The sequence below is a fragment of the Neovison vison genome, chromosome 4 (assembly GCF_020171115.1).
Source record: "Neovison vison isolate M4711 chromosome 4, ASM_NN_V1, whole genome shotgun sequence".
Taxonomy (NCBI): domain Eukaryota; kingdom Metazoa; phylum Chordata; class Mammalia; order Carnivora; family Mustelidae; genus Neogale; species Neogale vison.
The window spans coordinates 163,073,909-163,094,760 of NC_058094.1; the positions used below are offsets into that span (position 1 = coordinate 163,073,909).

Here is a 20,852-nt window from a genome sequence, read left to right on the forward strand (position 1 = left end):
CAAATCACAGTGGCCATGTTTGTTTTGTTCTCCTTTGCCGGTCCACCTGAAGACTGCTTTATAGCTAGGACTGAAGCCGTAGCCTGCCTGGTACTGCTACCGGGTAATGTTTATTTTTAAATCTGTGATTTTGCTGCTCATACTGCTCCATCAGATCCCCAGGCTTTAGCGTAGTTTTCAAGCTGTCTGTCGCCTAGCTTCCTGCCTTACCACCACTCTTGTCCCTTGCTCCCTGGTTGTCCAGCTTTCTTCCCTCACCCTGGAATGTGTGTTCATTCTCTCCTGACTTCACATCTTCCTTCCCCATGTACCCAGAATGATTCAGCACAGAAACAAGGGGTTCCTTTATGGCCCGAGCCCTGGGCTCAGAGCTGGGAGGACGGAGAGAAGTCCATACTGAATTTAACGTTCATATGCTTTTGAAGAGCGAAATATGGGGTGGAATGGAAACCCAGAACATCTCACCTAGAGCATATACATGTCACCACACATCTGCTTGCCCAACTTATCTGCTCTCTGAAGCCAAGCTCATGCCTGCAGGAAACCCCAGTCTACCTGAGTGCTCATCTAATGACCCACAGCTGACACACTCGCTCTAGTCTCGACAGGACTTGGACTCCTTCTCACACAATTTGAATCTTTATTTTCTATTCTGTTGATCATGCGTGAGGCACTTTGCACTCTTCATCCCCAAATCCTACCACAACCCCACAATAACCTTCTCTGTGGGTCTTTCCAGCCCTTTGTTTCTACGATGAGTCTTAACTGGAATGTCTCTCTTCTCTTTTCTATTGCATAATCTTCTTCCAATTTTGCACATTTTTGTGGCTGGGTGGGCCATGGGACATAGTTATTATTACAATTACCCGACCTTAATAACTAACACCTTGTAGCCTTTTAACCACTGACAAAGCATCTCTAGATCCATTATCTCATTGTTTTACACAAGAACTTTGTTATGTAATTAGTGCAGATATTAATTAGCATCCCTGATTTACAGAGGAGAAAATAAATCTCACAGGAGCTTAGAAACCTGTCTTTTGCATATCATATTACAAAAGGTCATGAATAAGATCATGTTGCCCCTGTGCTATCTCTGGGGAAGAAATGTGTAGGTAATTTACCTACCTCAGAATTTCTGATGGGAAAATTATCTGCCTGGGTTATGTCACTGCTTAGTACTTAAGGTTCCTTAACCCTCTTTGACAATAGTTGAAGCCTTGTGGATTTACAGTGCTTCTTATCAACAGAGAGCTGAGAGGATCAAGAGTAGCAAATGTGTATGACCCCACTTACCCTGGTATTTATCCTGATATTTACTCCTCTGTCCATTGTTATGCATTTGTAATGCTCTTTCATATTCTTGGAAAAATAATCTGATTCCTATCCCTCCATCCTGGTCTAGGTTCCACCATTCCTCAAGATCCCACTAAAATTAAACTCTACAAAAAATCTGCTTCCTTTTCTTCTCTCTCTGCCTGTACTCTCTCTGTCAGCAGTCAACTTTACCCCTACCTACTGAATTCCCATAGCACGTCTCCAAGCAGGCTCTCTTCTGATGTAGATATTTACATGCAGTTGTCATTACCCTGCTCAAATGCCCAAGTCTTTGGGTTCAAGCATCTCTCTAGATTCGTTTCTGTGGCCCTAATTGAGACGGAGCCCATGCTTTGCACATAGCAGATTCTCAAGACCATGCATCCAGTTGTAATCAAGAGAAGAATTATTATTTAAAAGAGCAACTTCATTTGGGTGAGGACACCCAGCATGAAATGGAAATAACTGAGAACAGGCAAAAAAAAAAAATCAGGACCACACGCTCTAACCACTTGACAGATTCTCCATTCCAGATAGGACACTAGTGGTCATTGTGTCCGCTGTCCCAGTGTCATTTTTACATTCACACTGAGTCTTTGGCGTGAAATCTCTCCTAGCATTGCCGAGGTTGTTCTTCTGTTTGGGGGCGGGGGGTGTTCAAGAGAAAGTTCCGGAGTCTCAGGTGAAGGGCTGCTCCATTTATTCTCTAGCGATTCAGATCCTTTTGACTAACTTGGTGTTTCAGCAGCTTGAGAAATGAAGGAAAGAACCATGTCTGTCTAGACTGACCAGAAAGTAAAAACAAGGAGCACTTTGAAATCTGTGAATCTGACCACAACTGAGAGTTGTACTTAGTCCAAGTAACTGGAAAATCAGTTTCTTGGATTAGACAAATGCTTCCCTTAAGACTCTCAAACTGCCAGCTTTCTTCTTTTATAATTAATAGAAAATTATTGCACTGACAGACAAGGGACTTCATATTTGAGCCAATGGGAAAACTTGACGTTGAAGCCAGGGGAAATAATTCAGCCCCAAATAGAGTTGTTAATGCCAGGATAAAAGCAAACAAGTGTGCTAATGATCTTCCCTTAGAATTGGATGGTGATGAATTTTGATATATTTCCAGGTGGAAAATATATCAGTTCTCTCTGGGCCAGGGACTAGACACTAGAATGAGAAAATGCTGAAATGAAAAGTACTCACATGATCTCATTTCCACTTTCTAGAGGATACTAATGCTGAAAAGAGAGTTAGTTCCCATTTCAAGGAACAAGATCTTTGGGTTATAGGCATCCATGACAAGATGGTAGTGGGGTAGGAGGAGCCCTGATTTTCTTGATCGGGACAGCCATCCCTCGGCTGGCTACAGGAATCACATGCTGGTTCCAAGATGTAGCCCTTCTTTGCTGTTCTTCGTGTGTTCAGTCTTCCTACCATCCAGCAAATATTTATTGCTACTTACCACACACCCAGCTCTTCTCTGGGTGCTTTGGGTATGGCAAAGAAAGGTCGCAGTCCCATTGGAGCCTTCCCATTCTGTGGCAGGAGACAGATAGCAGATGCATATGTAAGTAAATGTATAAGATCAGTTAGTTATCCATGCTATGAAATGAAAAAAAAAAAATCAGGGTTAGAGAAAAACAAGGGCCGTGCACCAGGGCAGAATGGGGTGAGGCATTGCTGTGTTATACAGGTTGCCTAGTGAAGACCTCACAGATGATATGACATTTGAACAAGGACCCTAAAAAGGAAACGAGGAAGACACGTGCATACTTGAACAGAGAGTATTTCTGGCAGAGGGAATAGCAAATGCAGAAGCCGTAAGATGTGGGAGTTCATGGCAAAACCAAGAAGAGCCTGGGGGCAGCTGGCTCGGTGGAAGCAGGGTCAGCAAGGGAAGAGTGTAAGCCATGCATTGGGAGCTGGGGTGGGCACATTCTGTAGGCACAGATTCTTGTCCTGGTGAGAACAAGTCTGAGCAGACCGCCCTGCAGGAAACAGGAACACTTCTGACTCCACACATGCAGCATGAAGCAGCCTCCTCACGGTGCTCAGACCATATAGAAATTGAAAGAGGCAAGGAAAGAGAAGCGGGGAGTCTATGGGATAGAATCCGGGTGGCTGCTGTGTTTTCAGCTGTGCTGCAGAAGGACTTTGCCACTTCGTGAACCTTGTTCTCTGCTGGTCACCCTTATTCTCGCCTTCAAACCCACTGAGACATCGCCAGCCCTTGAAGTCTCATTCAAGCAAGGGGAAGACAGTGGGGACACCGTGTTGAAACAGAATAGGATTTGGAACTTCAGAATCTTGGGTTTGAAGTCTGCCTTTATAATTCAGTGGCTGGGTGACTTTCAGCCAATCATGTCACTTCTTTGAGTCTCTATTTCCTCATCAGCATCATCAAATGGGCTTTAAGTAGATTCGCCAATTAAAAAACCAACATTATCCAAAGAGGGCAATCTGTAATCAACAACTGAGGAAACTGGCTCAAGGGGTTAAGTAAGCCATCAAACCTTGCGATGAGATGGCAGAAGCAGGATTTGAACCTGCGTGGCATGGCACAGGACTCATGCACTTACCTCTTGTTACCATGCACGACAGTGTGCATGCCACAAGAGATCACATAGAGAAAATACAGAACACACAGTAGGTACTCAGTAATTATTGGCAGCTGGCTGTTTGTACTTGACCGGGTTGTAAGTAACAGGGAAACTAACCAGAACAGCTTAAGCCAAAAGGAAATTTGTTGGTTCTTACAAATAAAAATCAAGACCCTAGATTCTAAACACAAGCTGGCTATAGCACGTGGTTCAGTTTCTGTTTCAGACTGTTAGTTACCACCATCCACCTCCTGGCCATGTTTTATCTGTTGATTCTTGGTCATGCCCTAATGGGGTGGCAGGACGGCTTCGGTTCCACATTACTGTAATACCAGGCTTGTGGAGGAGATGGGGAGGGTGACATGTGTCCTGGTTTAGCCAGAACGGTCATGCAATCCAATATGAGAGAGTCTCCACCTCCACCCGCACGTCCCAGCTTGCCCTGACCATCCCCATTCTTACCTGCCAGCCGTGCTTAAATATTCATTGCGTCCTCCCCCCCTCTCAGAAGTACCCCAGTTTGGACACTGGATTACATGATCATTCTACTGACTACCAGAGAAAAATACTGAGATTAAGTCTCATTGGCCATTGTCCCAGATACAAAGTTATCCCCTGAATCTTAAGTAGGATTTATTTAGCTGGGAGTGGGGGAGGGATGGAGATTCTGGGTGGTCAAAGCCACAAATGTCCATTACAGTTCCTTTTTCTTCCTTCATACGGTTTGGTAGGATTTAGCAGGAAACTGAGAGAGTTTGTCTAGCTCCATGACCCGAGTCAGATCGTCTTCCCGTTTTAAGCCCAGTTTCCTCATGTGTAGAGAGAACTCACTGTGTCTGCGTCGGTGAGTTATTATGAGGATTAAATAGGTTAATTGCCATAAGACATTTACCACAAAGCTTGACATCTATGATCTGAGAAATTGATAGCTATTGTTTTTCCATGATGCCTAGAAGAGATCCAAGCATATATTAGGTGTCAAGTAAATATCTAGTGACCAAGGACCAGGACAAGAAACAAAGGACCACGACCTTTTCAATAAATACTCAGAGTCTGTCAGTGATGACAAGACCTAGTGATCAAGGAAAGGAACCTTACAATTTGAGATTGAATTGAGGAGATTTGGGATCCAGCTAAAACAACGAGAAACCACTGGGAAAATGTACTCTTTAGAACTAAAGAAATGAGATTATTCGCTTTAAAACAGTAAAAAAAAAACAAACAAAACTTAATAACCATACTGGGGTAAATAAATATGAATAATTACTGTGTCCTTCTCCCAAGAAATGTAAAGATGTAGAGTCTTGGGTAGAGAAGTAAACACATAAAAGCACAGGGATGCCCTACTTAAATACATAGTAGATAAAGTGGAGAATGAGAAAAGCCACCATCTTAAATATACTAGTTCTTTGGATGAGGAGAAAGTAATAAGATACCCAACTGAAGGGCTTTGAAAGGCTCAAAGGGGAAAGAAATCCCTTCTTGTAAGGGAGGACAGGAGAGATTTGATGACCTGGGGGTCATTTGAGTCAGACCTTGAAGTAAATCTGGATCTTACAGGTGAGGAAGATGTGAAGGTATCTGAGGCCTCAGATTCCAGCCAAAATCTTGCCCTGTGCGTTTGCTTCCTCTACCGAGAATGCTTGCCCACCTATCCTCAGGGCTTGGTCCCTCACTTCCCTGGGGCCCATTTTCAAATGCCATCTCTCCGTACGGACCTCTCGAGCTACCTGTGTAAAAATCGTGATACCCACTCTCTTTCCTGCCTTGCTTTTCTCCTTGGCTCTTGAAATTCCCTAACCTACCACATTCCGCAGACTTTCATTGCTTATCTTGGCCACTATCTCTCCCCTCTTCTAGAATGCAGGCTCCATGAAGGCAGGAAGTTTTGTCTGTCTTGTTCCCTGCCTGTGTCTCCAGCACCTGGAAGAGTGCCGGACACATAATTAGGTACTCATGTTTTGTAAAAGGAAGGAAAGGAGAGAGACTAGATGAGGGAGAAACCTGAACCAGAGAGTTGGAAAGAATGTGGAAGTCTGGGTAGCAGATACAGTATCAGTAGAGGAAATTCAGGCGAGAAGAACATGGTGGAGCCAGACCCTATAGGACTGGAAGATGTGGCCCAGGAAGCCAGCTTTGATTCTGCATGTTATGAGAACTCTCAAGGCTTTTGCTAGGAAATGTACAGAAACACTTCTGTGCTCATCAGAGTGTGGTGTTTGTAGCAAGATTCGACAACGAGGAAGGCTGGAGGTGAGAGATTCAAAGAGATGGAAGTAACAAGATTTGATCCTGTGAAGAAAAGGAATGCTAGAGAACGTGTACCGGTGGGTGACCTGTATGCACTGTCATTGATGTGACAGCTGCTCTGACATTAATAGTCAGAGCTGCCAGTTCTTAGAGATGGGAGACAGCACTTTCTCCTCAGGGACAATTTCTTTATAGGCAACACAATGTTTCTAAATGACTTTTACTTACTTTTCTCTGTTTTTACTACTTAACATAACACAATAACTGTTTTAGTACCTGGAGAGCTTTAGCTTTATCTTCCTCTGGGATGTATCTGCCTTTGCTGCTCAAAGTAGAAATGATGACCTCTCTCCCCAGGAGCCCCGTTTTCCTGTCGCAAGCAGTGCTCCTAGCAGGAGGAAGTGCAGAGATTGCACATTTGGAAAAATGGGAGAGGAGACAAATAGAGTATAAGGCTATCCAAAATGAAAAGTAGTCAGCACAAGGGTTTTAAATCTGAAAAAGGGAAACTAGAGCTTCTCCCTTTCCAAACTTGTAAGTGTTTTTGAATTAATGCCCAGAGCATGTGTGTATGTGTGTGTGTGTGTGTGTGTGTGTGTGTGTAGACATCTATACAGATAAGGCTATTGAGGATAGAGTCTGTGCCCTATACAACTCCAGGAACCCCTCGTCCCATATTCACATAGAACCCAAGGGGAAGGCTGCTTTCTGGAGCTGCACAATGGACGGTTGTGTTTCCAAGAAGGCGGAACAGAGGACTAATTTGAGGATTGGCCCTCCTCTTTCAAAATCTTTCTCTTTCTCAGGTCCTGCTGTAGTTTGCCATTAGAGGTGAATTTATTTGTGTTACCATTCGCTACGCCATCCAGCTGCTCTCATCTCATCTCATCTGTGGCGGAAGACTCCGTGACTTCCCGAGGAAGCTTGAAGAGACAGGGGCTGGAAAAATAAAAAAGACAAAAGAGGGGGAGGACGGGGGTGCCATTTCATGCACAGTGGGGTCAAGTGCTAGTCTGCTTTCAGCAACATTGGAGAATTAAGTTGGTGTGAGATGGGAATAGGCCTTAAATGCTGAGCCAATTTAGGCATTAGGGAGCTAATTCAAGGTTTCTAACGGGAAATTTATGGAAATATGGATCAATCAAGCCTTCCCATAACCAAACATCAGATGGTCTAGTTACCCATGGGCTCCCACCTGGGCATCTCCAAGAAGGGCATCTTTCTCTCCCTGGTCTCCATCCTGGTCTCCATCCTTCCATAGAAGCTGGCTAACCCACGTCAGCTTGGTTCCACACATATTTACTGCATGCGTGTTATCTATCAGCACAGTTACAGAAACACAGTTTCTGCACAGTTCTACACTATCTACACACTACTACACACAGTTCTACACTATCTACACACTTCTACACTATCAGCACAATTGCAGAAACAGCTGCTAAAAAGTACTATTCTCTGGCTTCCTCTCCGTTTTGAACATTTGCTTTCATTTCCTCCCATTTGCAATGCCTTGGGTGCCACTCCACCAGGAAGTATGCTTTCCAAGTACTGTCATGTTAGAGCCTTAGGAGAGAACTGATGTGGCCTACAGTGCTAACAGGAGCGCTCTGTACGATGAGAAATGTATGTTTTCTTTACTCTGGCCAGATTTTTCTAGACCAGAAAGTGAAGGCTTTTTAAATATTAGCATGTAGTATATTTAACAAAGTGCTTACTGAAAATCCCACAAAATATGTCTTTCCTGCATATTTTTAAAGCGCAGAGGCGCTCACCTCGGTTTGTGTAAGCATTCGGTGGTGCGCGTTATACTTTATTTTGGCCGCCGTGGTACAGATCGGGAGGGTGGCTCTCTTTGGACTCCTGGCAAAGTCGGCTAACTGTACACAAAGTTGGTCCAAGGCTAGGGTAACTTGTGAGTTCTGTGCGAGAGCCCTCACTGTCTGCTGTATAAACACATGTCTAAATTCAGTCCGATTCCTCGTGCGCAGTGGCAGCAGAACCCTCCTAGGACAAGTTCTCATCGTCTGCTACTTGGGCTCCATCTCTAGTTTCCCTTCTTACTGTCTCCCTCATTCCAGGCTTCCCCAATACCCTCCAACCTCTGTATTCTTAAACAAAATCAGACCTATTCTCTTGTGTTTTTTAAAAGGCTCTGGTTTTCCTATAGGGATGGTTGGCAACAATAATTTTTATCAAGAGTCAGGCCATCTCTTGAATATATTAGAATGTGCATAAAGGGCTGGCTGGGCAGGAGATAAGTGAGGTTTCAGAAGCCATATCTGTCAGTACCAGTGCCTTGAATTCCTTCTGAAATTTTAAATAATGTGGACTAAATGAGGTTTTTATTGATTAAAAGGGGGCTACTGATCTCCAGAAAGAAGTCCAAACTTGCTCTGTCATATAGGGTCCTACCTGATGTGGTTCATAACTATCTTTCCAGGTCAAGCACCTGTCTTGATGTCGCTCATCTCAGTACTTGACATTGATGATCCTAACAAGAGAGGTCTTTGGGGATTTTTCGTCTGCTTGTGGAGATAGGTGCATAAACTTAATTTCAGGTGGTCTGGGATGTGTCCTAGAGGTAGAGTGGTGGAACAGTGAAAGAGTCAACAAATCTTGTTGGGAGGAAGTGTTAAAGCTCCTGAATTGCCTACATGGGCTAGTGATAATTACCTCCTGAATATTGACAGGAAGACCAACACAGACATCAAAGATTTACATGCAGTGTTTTTGAGGCATGAACCTACCAGGACACTGGGTGATTGTGCATTGTCCAGAATAGAAGATGAGATGGAAAATACAAGAAGGAGTTATGGGATTTTATACTAACATATTTCGGGTGTTATAGAAGGTGTGTGTATGTGTGTGTGTGTGTGTAGAAAGGACACATAGATGTGGTTTTTTTTTTTTTAAATAACAAAATGGAACTACCAGAAATATAAAATAAGACTGGTAGTGCAAAATTCAAAGGACTTAGAGTCTCCTTCTTACAGGCCCTGATGCCAAAGAGAAATTGAAGGTGGTTTGTATTCTGGTGTCCAGCTGGGAACCCAGGTGAATGGTGGTACCATTTAGCAGGATAGAGAATCTAATCAAAGGAGCAGGTCTATACAGAAGGTAGGAGGTCTGCTTGGAACATGTCAGGTACCTGTGGGCTGCTCGTGTTGGAACGCACAGTATAGACTCTGGAGACTGGAAGGGATATGTTGTCTGGACATAGCAATTTGTGGGTGATGATGGAAGATGTGGGTGGATGTAGTATCCAGAGCGGCATTGAATATGAGAAGAGATGAGAGCAAGGGAAGAACTGTAAAGAATACCTTATTAGTGGGAATTATTTTTTAAGTTGAGAATCAATCTTAATTTTTCTGTTTTCCTTTGTTCCTATTTTCCTTTGTTTTTCTATTGAAAAATTTAAAATGTGTTTTTAAAATAGTCATCATCAGAAATATTTATACATAGAATTATATAAAAGTAGCTAGGGAATCTGTCCTTAAGTTGAAAGTAATACACCTAAAAAAACCAAACACAAAAAAGTGCCTTTGCCTCTCTTCAGGTCTGTTTACTGACAGCAGCACAGTCACAGGCTCGATTTAGATCTGATTCTGTATCCTTGCCATCTCTTTTATCTTTTGAAAACTACTTTCTCTTCCTTTCTAAGCCACAAATTATTTTATCCATTCCAGCATTTACGGTTTTTCACATTCGAACTGATGATGTGTTATAGTTAAATTAGCAGTCATTGTTTTTCTAAGTGGCACATAAGGTCATTTTGCATCTTAGAGTCCTTTGACTGCTCGAATCAAAGTCACATGGTATTGCTTTGCATCTTTCCCTTCGGCAAGATATCCTTTGGACTTGAGAAAGATGGAGCAAAACAGCCCATTTTGCTCCCCAGCCTTCCTCCACCTGACCAGACTTCGTCTTCCATGAGGTGACACATGGAGGGGGCCCGAGCCCCCTTATGAAAGGCCAGGAACTAGGCAGCAAGGGCAAGGGCTGGGCCCTCAGGCCCTCTTAGCCTGGGTTTTTGCAGGCCCTAAGAGAGCTGAGGAAAGTGAGAACCCGTTGACCTTATAAAAACAAGCCCTTCTCTTCACAGAGGGCCGCCCTGTGTTGCTCAGGGTTCTGGTTGCAAGCAGCAGGCACTAACTCCAGTGGGATTTATTGGAAGGAAATCTGGTGTTGACACCACCTCTGGTGAGATTTATTGGAAGGAAATCTGGTGCTCACAGGATCAACAGGAGGCAGAAGGAATGGGCTTAAAACGGAGCAGAGACCAAGGGAACGCAGACTGTGGACCTCTGGGACAGCCTGGCCAGGATGTTGGGACACTGCTGCCACTCCGGCATGCTGCCAGAAATTAATCTTCACTGTTCCCTTGGCTTCGGCTCCTGGCTCCAGAGACAAAGTCCCAGTTAGGAGCATCCACTCTGACTGCCGAGATCCTGCCTGGATTCTGGTCGCTGGGAGATGGGGAACAGGAAGGTGTCTCCCCTGGGGCTTCAGGACAAGAAACTGGGGGTTCAGCATGTCACCAACAGAACAGTACAAGAGGAGCACCCCCAGACAGAAAGGGGGTTTGCCGAGAGTGACAGACATTCACCACGCTCCCTTCCAGAGTCGCGGCTCGGTGAGGCTGTCAGGGCAGGACTGGAGGACTGGAGCTTTGGCTTCATTCTGAGACGCAGGCTGGCAGAGCAAACAGAGGCTTGGGCCTCGCGCTGAGTGTGTCACGTGCGAGAGCCGCTGGACGCGCAGCTCTTCGTTCTTGGGCTTTTCAGAAATCGTGAGGAGGAGGACAGTGGTTACCAAAGATTTCCCCAACTATGAAGGACTGAATGCAGCCGCGGTAGATGGCGGAAGCCAGGTGCTAAATAAAATCAAGTGTCTAAAAGATGCCATTGTTTGAAATTAGCCCCGCAGACTGACAGGTAATTGACTTCTGCCACTAGTTTAATTTCTCGTGTGGACCTGGTACAGGAAACCATACATGGGTGGAAGTTTTTTCCCCTCCAATCTCAGAGGAAATGTAACCGGGTACGGACGAGTGGCACAACTCATATATCAGTAGCCTCTAGCAGGCCTACATAAATCCTTTTCTTTAAAGTTATTTAACTGTTTTGAAAACGGTTTCAACAGAAGTAATTCCAATTGCCCCAGAAAGGAAACCAGAGTCTTAAAGAAAAATAGACTCTCTTTGCTGAGCAAGGCAAACATATCAGTATGCAGAGAAACGAACCAGTCTCTTGTGTTTTATTTCCTGAACAAATCTACTGAAACACTTATTTTGTGTCTTTAAAAGGCTGATAGATGAAGAATTCTGCGGCCACTAAAAATTAATGCCTACAACTGGTTTGTAACCACTTTAAGAGGTCAGGTATTCTTTTTTCCCTTTTTAAAAAAAATTGCTTCTCTGTTATTCATAGTATTTCATTGTGGGACATTGCCCATATTATAAACACAGTAAGTGTTTGATATTTTTTTTAATTCATCAAAAACATATTCTCTGGGAAAGAATTTTCTATTTAAATAGTTAGATAACCTGCGGTTTCCCCGCATACTTCCTGTGTAAAATAACACATTTCTGTCCCCAACCTAGCGAATGTGGAGCGCAATCCCCTGATCCTAATTATGACCTGAGCCGAAATCAGGAGTCTGGTACTTAACTAACTGAGCCACCCAGCTGCCCCCTTATAGACTATTTTCTGTCATTTTGACTCTTCCAGGACTTAATGTCTAAAATAAAGACCCTTATACCTGCAAAAGGTGAGAACTTGATACTACTTTGAGCTGACTCACTCAAGTCATGCAGTGAAACTGACTTCATTTTAAGAACTAGAAGATGGTAATGTACAAACAGATCGCTCTGATAAAAGCAAAATTATTTTTGACAATGCTTTCATCAGTGGAACAGATAATAAGTTCATTTAAACCTTGACCCATTATACCCCTCGGATCCAAGAACGAGATGGAAGAATCTGTTATTATTAGTCTTCCAAAAGATCTTCACCCTTAACTCCTTGAAGGTTTTGCTGAAATGTCACCTCAGTGTGGCCTTTCCTTGTCACTCTGATTTAAACTTCAACTCTTCCTCCCCTTACCAGCATGCCCAATCCCCTTTTCTGGCTTTATCTTTCTCCATAATATTTATCTGATACAATATGTGTTTTGTTTATTTGTTGTGGTTTTTCTCCCCTACCTCAGATAGAAGCTGCATGAGCACAGGGGTTTTTTGTTTGATTTGGTTTGGTTCTCTTATTCCCTCTTGTATTCCCAGCACCTGGTACATAAGTAGGTGCCCAATAAATACTTGGTTGACCTACAACTAATGCAACATTTGTTTGAAGGTTTCCATGTATATGTATCCCCAACTCTCTTGGTTTAAAAAGCAAATTCCCATCAATTATTTTATTTTGTTATTCTTATAAATTGTGTTTTAAGAAAGAATGATTATCCCAATTCAGAAGATGAAGAAACAGGGCCTCAGTGAGTTTCTGTAAAATCAAGAGTCTAGCAAGAGGTAGACTCCAGCCTCAATCCCAGATCAATTACTTCTCTTGAGGTGCTGCTCCCCACCTGACTTGTGAATGTGTCTAGCTGGAGGAATTAGTGCTCTGTGTTAGATATCACTGGTCTGGTCTCAGGCTAGTGGATTCCGAAATGAAGACGAGCATAGAGTTTGGATGCAGCGGCCATTTATTCTTAATAAATAAAACAATCCATCATCTCTAGCTCTCAAGGATGTGAAACCTAACTTCTCCGCAGCTGAGCCTTCTGTGTACTTGCCTGTTGGAGGTAAAGAGCCCCCATGTGTAATGTAGCCCCCCTTCGTGTCCTCCACGAAGACCCTATGCAAACACTGTAGCTTTCATACCGTTCCTGCTTCTACTGTGAGCCTTTCTCCAAGGCCGCCTTTCTAGTTCACGTCAGGCTGTGGGTGAGGGAGTCGTTAGTATGCCTGATGGTCGGAACTCCTAGACTTGAAAACAGGCAGAACCAGACTGAACTTGAAGTTTGAGGTGGTTGGGAGCTTTCTTTGGGGCAGATTATTCTGGCTCATCTTCTAGAAAATGAGGTCAATGGAACCAAGTTCTGATAAACAAATTAGACTTTGCAGGTAAAGCATTCATGATTGCCCTAGGTATTATTATCGCACAGCTCCTGTATCTCCTCCATCAGATCCTGGGCTCCTAGAAAGGAAGGCAAGTTACCGGTTGTATTAGTTTGCTCGGGCTGCCCTAACAAGGTACTACCGTTGGGGTGGCTTAAGCAGGAGAAACCTAACGTCTCAGCCCTGGATGCCAGCATGCCAAGGGCAAGGCATTGGCCGGGTTGGTTCCTTCTGAGGTCTGTGAGGAAGACGCTGTTCTGTGCCTGCTCCCTGCTTTCTGATGGTTTGCCGGCACTCCTGGGCAGTCTTTAGCTTCTGGAAGCATCATGCCCATCTTTTTCAGCTTCCTATGACATTCTCCCTGTGTGTGAGCCTGTGTCTAAATTTCCCCTTTTTATGAGGATACCAGTCATATTGGATTTAGGAGCCCGCCCTACTCTAGTCTGATCTCATTTTAATTAAATATATCTCCAATGAACCTATTTCCAAACCCGGTCCCATTTCAAGATACTAGGGATTAAGACTTCAACATACAGATGTTTGGGGCTGGCAGGTAGGTTCTACCCATAATAAAGACAGGCCCTATCACCTGTGTAGTTGTTATATTTACTTGCATTTTTAAGTGTCGGGGCATTGCTGCTAAATCCATTAATTTAAGGAAATGTCTCTCGAAGTTTCAGAAATAGAGCAACTTTCTAGCAGATGAGTGGCCTTTTAAAGATTGCCCCTCAAACCAAGTTTTAACAAAAAGAGGAGACTTGCCTTCAGCTAGTGCCTTCTAAGGCTTTGTGTTAGGTTGTTGGATTAGGATACATAATGGCCAGGAGACTGTTTGAGATTTTCCAAGCAGGTTTTTAAAGGGTAGATAGCTGTAATACCTTTGTGTATAGATAAGGACCCATATGTGCTGTTTATAACGTTAAAGGTTTATTTGTCTAAAAATCAGGGTAACTCAGTGTCCTTTTCAAAATTTCAAGTGTAACTCCTCATTGCATGTGTTAAATAATGAATGACCATGTTCCTTAAAAGTGTTTCACATTCTTTCTGATGTGTACAATGTGTGGTTATAAAGTAATGAGGTTGGTTCCACATTCTATACACATGCACCTAGAATACCTTTTTTTCAATGAATACACACATTAAAAACATTTTAGTATTTAATTTGCAGTGCCATACTCTAGACCTCCAAATTTTTTAGTTGCTTTTCTTTCCCAAATCACTTGCTTGATGTAGCCAGATTTTTGGAGTTGCTTTTCAGGCAACGCATATTTATTTGGGCTGAAATTTTGAGTTGATGTAAATCTCAAGATTTATGATCACAGAAACGGGAATATCTACAGCACTTGAGATCTTACAAAAAGTCTGTAAATATTTGATGGATGAATGAATATATGAATGAATGTATGGGCAGGGAGTCAGTGAATTCATCTCTTTTAAATTCCATTTGAACCAATGAAATCAATAGCCTCCAGTGAATATAATACTCAGGACAGAAGATAATATACTTAAAAGTTCCGAGAGCAAGTTTTAATTTTTTATAGCATTTTATTTCTATATGTTGGATTTTCTTGTGACACCTTGACTCTCCCCTACCTACATTGTGTACATGGTGACTGATGGTTTCAAGCGCTCTGCAAGGAAAGGGGCCTCTAAGAAAGGCAGGTTGAGAGCAGACACAATAAGCACGCATTTGCATAGGGCAGGAAGGGCACTGTAACATCTGGCAGTGGTAGCGGACTGGTCCATTTGTTGGTGCTCATTAAATTCACATTAATGCATGAGCTGCTCTGAATGTGTAAATGCCATTCGGGGTTGGTTGCTTTCTCCCAGGCCAACAGCAGTGACTTTTGGGGCTCTCCCCCTGGTTGTTTACTTGCCAATGGCATTTGACCTGGGGTCAGGACTGTATTTAACCCTTTCCTGTAGGTCAAAAACAAATTAATTTGGTGAGAATTAAATTGGAAATGAGTCGTCTGTACAGCAGGTGTTCCCTGTGGAGAATGTGCCCCAGGTGGAAACATTTTGAGATCTGTTCCTGGGTCATCTCTGAAGAAGCTTCAGAGGTCAGAGAGGCAATTCCAAGACAGCCCATGTGGTGAGGGCCTGGAGATGGCTGTTGGCAGGTGCCGACTCAGGCAGTTTTCTCAGCAGCTTGGGGGGACTTTCAAAGAGGCCCCTTTTGGAGATAATTTATTCATATATTCATGGACATATATCTTGGGCATTCATTGAGGACTGATTTACTTAGAAGTTGCCCTAAATGATTGGAACTTTACCCTTTGCCCCTACCTCCCACCATCACCCAAAGGCTTTGATTTGAAGGAAACAAAACAATGCATTTTTCTCTTTCTCTTTTCTAGAGGATGAGGAAGATGAGGAAATGGTAGAGCCTAAAGTTGGCCATGATTCAGAACTGGAAAACCAAGACCAAAAACAGGAGGTGAAGGAAGGTATGGTATGGTGTGGGAGATAAATTAGTCATCATTTTACTATTAGTATCATTTAGCAACATGAGAGGCTGTCCTGGTGAGTAAATATTAAATACACACTCCCTCTGTGGAAGGTTTTCTATGGTTGTTCCGTACGTTATATTTACCACCATAAACTGTAATCCAATCCCCAAAGCAAGGGTCATTTATTTTTTTGACCAATGAAAGTAAATAAAATAGAAGTCACCCACAAATGCAGCAACAAGTGCACTCACAATTCCAGTAAAATTATTACTAAATGGTGAGAGAAGAAGATAGTTGTTACCCATTGTTACTTTGTTACTTTGTCATGTGACTTTGTCCACTGCATTGTGTATTCCCAACGATAACAGTAAAGGGAAGAAGCTGCGCTAATTATTTTGTTCATAAATTCTGAAGTGTATTCATGTGAGCTACACAGAAACTTTAACAGTGATCCTTACTAATAACTCAGATGTTCACAGTTTTCTTCCATGTCTCTGCCTGTGTGAAGAGGAACCTCTCCACCTTCCAGCGATCACCATGATGAACATTTATTAAAGGTTTCCTGTGTACTCAGCTCTCTCCTAAGGCCCTTAGAAATATTAATATCTACACCTCCAGACATCCTTTGGAAGAAGATACTGTTTTAATCCCTACTTTCCAGGTGAAGAACCAGGAAGGGAGAGGTTTAAAAACTTATCCAAGAAGACAGAATGTATCCAGGATTTGTAGTTGACTCCAAAGACTATATTTCACCATGACCGTGTCATCCCATCATAGCACTGGGTCTCAAAAACAAGAAAGCAAAAAGAAAAAAGACAAGGGAAGACAAGAAATACTACAGGTGTCGATTCCCTAAAAATCTAATTTTGTATCCTTTTGAGATTCTCAGCCCTCAGAGATAAAAGAACTTTGAAATCATCATTTTTACTGACAAATGAGGTATGCATAGATTGAAAAGCTTCTTCCACATTCCCTGCTCCGTGTCCCAAGTATAGGTCAACACAAGTCTGATTAGAAGCTCCCTAATTTTTAAATTCTACTACCCCGCCATCTTGTCCCCCCAAGCCCCCTAATTTTTAAATTCTAAATTCTAAAGACGTCTGTGGCTCTGGCAGAGTGTGTGGCACATAGCTGTCACTGGGGACTTTTATAAGAATGGGTACATAATGGCCATATATGCTCACTTTATCTGGCTCAGGCATTAAGTGATTTTGATTCCCGTCAAGTTCTGGGCTACAACTAAGGGCAGGGAGTAGAGGCAGCCTTTTTAACCATAGTATCCACAGAAGGTGCAAGAGTTATCATTTTCTGAGGGACTCTAAATGCATTTGATTGAAGAGATTTTGCCTAAAATTCTAAGAACATTTTTTTAAGCTGGCAAATGGAATATCATTAACACAGGTATAGCAAGAGATAAAATAAGTCAGGATTTATTAAAATAAATAGAGAAAAGATTTTTCCTTTTGCAAAATATCCTCAGTCCCTTCTGGGTGATAAGGAGCCACAGTGTCTTTTGTGTGTCTTGGCACAGATTCCCTCCTGCCCCCTTCACCGCCCCCCCCCCAATTCCCCAAACTGTCTTCTCTGGCAAAGCAATGCAACCCCTTTCTTAAGTTCAGAGAGAGAAAACACCCTCTCGTTTCAACTGTTGCTCAGGCTTCATGGAATTGATTAAAGTCCTGTTAAAAGTCAAAAAGAAGTTGGAAGTACATTTCCTGGACTGCTGCGCCGTGTGCCTTTTTCTCTATTAATGGCTTTTCTGCAAATTAGCACGTAATGGGTTAAAAGCATGTTTATGTTGGCATCAAACTCTCTGGCTTTTTTTTTTTTTAAAGTAAGACAGTATTTTGCAAACTTTTTCAAGAATCTCCAGCAGATATAATCGTGGCGCCATTCCCACGGCTGCATGGTCATTAGGGCTGTGTCAGCACTTCCCTTACGAACCTTGAGTTTCAGCGATTTATTACTGAGCCGTAAAAATTTGCTCTGGGCTGAAACTTGACATACACGGTTTCAGACCAGGGAACACATTCTTGAGAAATCTGGACTTTGGGGGAGTTAAAAAAAAAATGGTAAATGGGAGATGGGAAAAAAATTCAGTGCTCACTAGGTTTTGACATTTTGCCTATGTGGTATCAAAATGCACTAAATGGTAAAGAAATAAGGGTTTGATATTTTCCTGTTTTCACTCCTTTTTCCACAATGGAGTAGCACAAACGGCAGGTACAAGTTAGCTTTTAATCAAATTTTATGCGATTTCTAGATGTGAGCTTTCTGGTATCTTCGTGTTCGAAGTTCAGAAACCTAACTCTTGTAAACACACATCATCTCGTAAATCTCACATTAATTTCAGAGAAGGAGAGCCTTCTTCATCAGTTTGGTTTGGTTTTCTTGCTCCTGTTTATGAAATGATTTCACTGTAAAATTCCCAGAAGAGCCACTGTCCCTGTCTAATCAGGTTTGAGATTTAAACTATGTGGATTGACTTCATTATTTTTTGTCTTTTACATAATCTCTTGAAAAATATTTGAAAGATTTAATTTTTTATATTGAAACTCAAAGCTGCATTGTTGAAAACAAGGCATTTCTGAAATTAGTATTTTTAAAATAGTTTTTGACCTCAAGGATTGTAAAATGCTTAATAGGATTTGTGAATTTCATTATGAATTTTGTATTTTAAAAAATTAAACTGCAAAACCAAAGATATAGAATATAGTAAGTAGAGTAAAACAACAACAAGAAACTTGAGAAGTACCTATTAACTCAATTAAAAAACCTTAGAAAGTATAGCAAATAGTATAGAATCATCATAAAGACACATACACAAGTATTTTCATATATGAAGTGAGAAATTAACATTTCTTTAAAGAAAAAGAAGCAAAATCGACCCCAACATAAAATGTATACTAGATTTTAATCTTACAACCACAAAGTCATAGACTTAGGCCATCTAAACTTCAAATTTCACGAATTCAGTACATTTTCTTCATAATTGTGATTCAAGCTAAATATAACTGTTCAGGTAAATTTGGGCAAGTCCAAAATTGTCATTTGGATCATATGTTAGTTATATCCATGTGTTTGACTTTTCATAAGGAATTTTTTTTTTAAAGGGCATTTTACATGCATAAAATATTGTTACTTCTTGGCAAAAATCCTCCATGTTTTGTGTTGCAAAAAAAAAAAAAAAAAAAACCACCAACAGGCCTGCAATAATAGCATTTTCTGCTTAACTTCAAAAGAAAAATCAATGATTATCAATGTTTACATTTTGGTCTGGTATGCCTTTTGCTATTAAATTAATTCACACCTTTTTATACAGTGAATATGTTGTTGAAAATAATGCATTAGGTGCCGGGGATAGAGAAAAGCTGCGGAAACAGATATATCAGGGAGAATTTGGGGTCTATTCTGAAGTAATACGATTGTGATTCTAATTGATTGTGCTTGCATTTTGAACCTTGTAGGTTCCATTAATCAACCAATTTTCTTTTATGAAATATGGTGTCTGGAGAGGTTTTGCCTCTGAATACAGCTTTTGGTCATGGTTCCTGGAAACTCCATTATGTTTTCATTATATTGTAGCAACACTTATCAATTTAAAGATTTTAAATATGGGAGGTCTTGGGGTTTATCATAAATGACTATGGCCTATTTAATTCCTACATTGGATATTGTTTATGACTTTCAAAAAAGTACTTGTCTGCACATGCATCTTATTATTTTGTACTAACAAATCGTGTCATTTGATCCCTGTTAGACATCAAAGCTTAATATAAAATATATCCTTTGTTTTGCTTCAGTAGCAGTTTAATTTCAAGCCAAATATTGTATTGTCAAACATAATATCTGGAGAGGCTACTGCTTCACCTACCTGAACTTGGCCTCTGCAAATACACTTTGATCAGCCATTTGTGTTTCTCTTAGAGAAGAAGTTGTATGTCTTGAAAGCTGAGATCAAAGTGACAATACACTACAGGGAAGAAAAAATTACAGAAAATGACTTAGATATGATTTTTTATTCAAGGTAATGGACCTGTAAGGAAAGATACAGGTGAAATAGAAGTAACTCAAAAAGATAAACAGAGAGGAGAATAGATATTTTAAATATTATTTTTAAAAAGAATAAAAACAAAAAGGTCCTAGTTCTCTGCTTAATTTCAGATGGGTCTCAAGTCATCCATCAACAGTAACCAAGGCTTTTAAAGGCTTTTAAAATAAGGCCCTCTTCTTAGCTCTACAATACCCTCTTTTGGTGAAGCTTATTTATTTACGTAACACTACTACTACCAAACAAAAATGAACCTAGCATTTTGTAGATTTTTTTTTTCTCGTTTTGCCTGGTTACCTGTTTTCTTGAACTTACATAAGGGTGAAAAAATTCAAATGCCTGATTTATGGGAGTTTTAGAAAGCAGACTAATTAATTACTATTTATTGAACACTTAATTATTTGCCCAGTATATTCATCCTTAACCCTTAAATGAGACTTTAAGTTTAGGTATCATTGCCACGTTTTATAGAAAAAACTGCTCCTCGGAGAGCTTTAGTTGGCTAAAGAAGCAAAGTTAGGGAAGGGCGGTGGCAACGCTGGATTCCCGGCTGGGTTTTGTGGAGTCCTTGTTACTCACATCTGCACATTGCTGCTTCCCCAGTTTCTCAAACTAGTGTGTAGGCACCTCTGCTCAGTTCTGCGCCACAGAGGTTCCTGGAAAGTCCCAGTATGCATTGGCTTATTAAGGGCTCCGGAGGCTTCAGCAGCAAAGATACATTTCTAACTATGCACGGAGCTACCACAAGCTATGGGGCACCAACTGTTCTGGGAGACAGTCTTCTCCTGTAGTAGATGAATTACGTTTTGTTATTGTATGACCTCAGAGAGCTCTGTGCAAGGTGTGGACCAACTACAGTATCATAATCTTAGTTTCTTGTACAAATACAGATTCTGGAGTCCTTCCCGATCCCCAGCATTGTGGGCGGGGGCAGGGAAGTGGAGACATTCCATACATTAAAGGCTTGAGATCCACTGTCTTGGCTCTGCAGCCATTCCTCTTGACAGCGCAGATTTCGTAGGCCAGTGGCTTCACCCATTAACTGAAACAAATAATGTAACACATTC

The 20,852-nt window shown here is 41.6% G+C and overlaps 1 protein-coding gene across 7 annotated transcripts in view; it reads left to right on the forward strand.

The window, feature by feature from the left end:
- Positions 1-20,852, forward strand: part of DYNC1I1 (dynein cytoplasmic 1 intermediate chain 1) — a 304,592-nt gene that overhangs the window by 169,365 nt on the left and 114,375 nt on the right. For all 7 annotated transcript variants that reach the window (XM_044246078.1, XM_044246080.1, XM_044246079.1 and 4 more), the window contains one exon: positions 15,642-15,731. In XM_044246078.1, the coding sequence (XP_044102013.1) occupies positions 15,642-15,731 (90 nt within the window). The remainder of the gene's footprint in view (positions 1-15,641; positions 15,732-20,852) is intronic.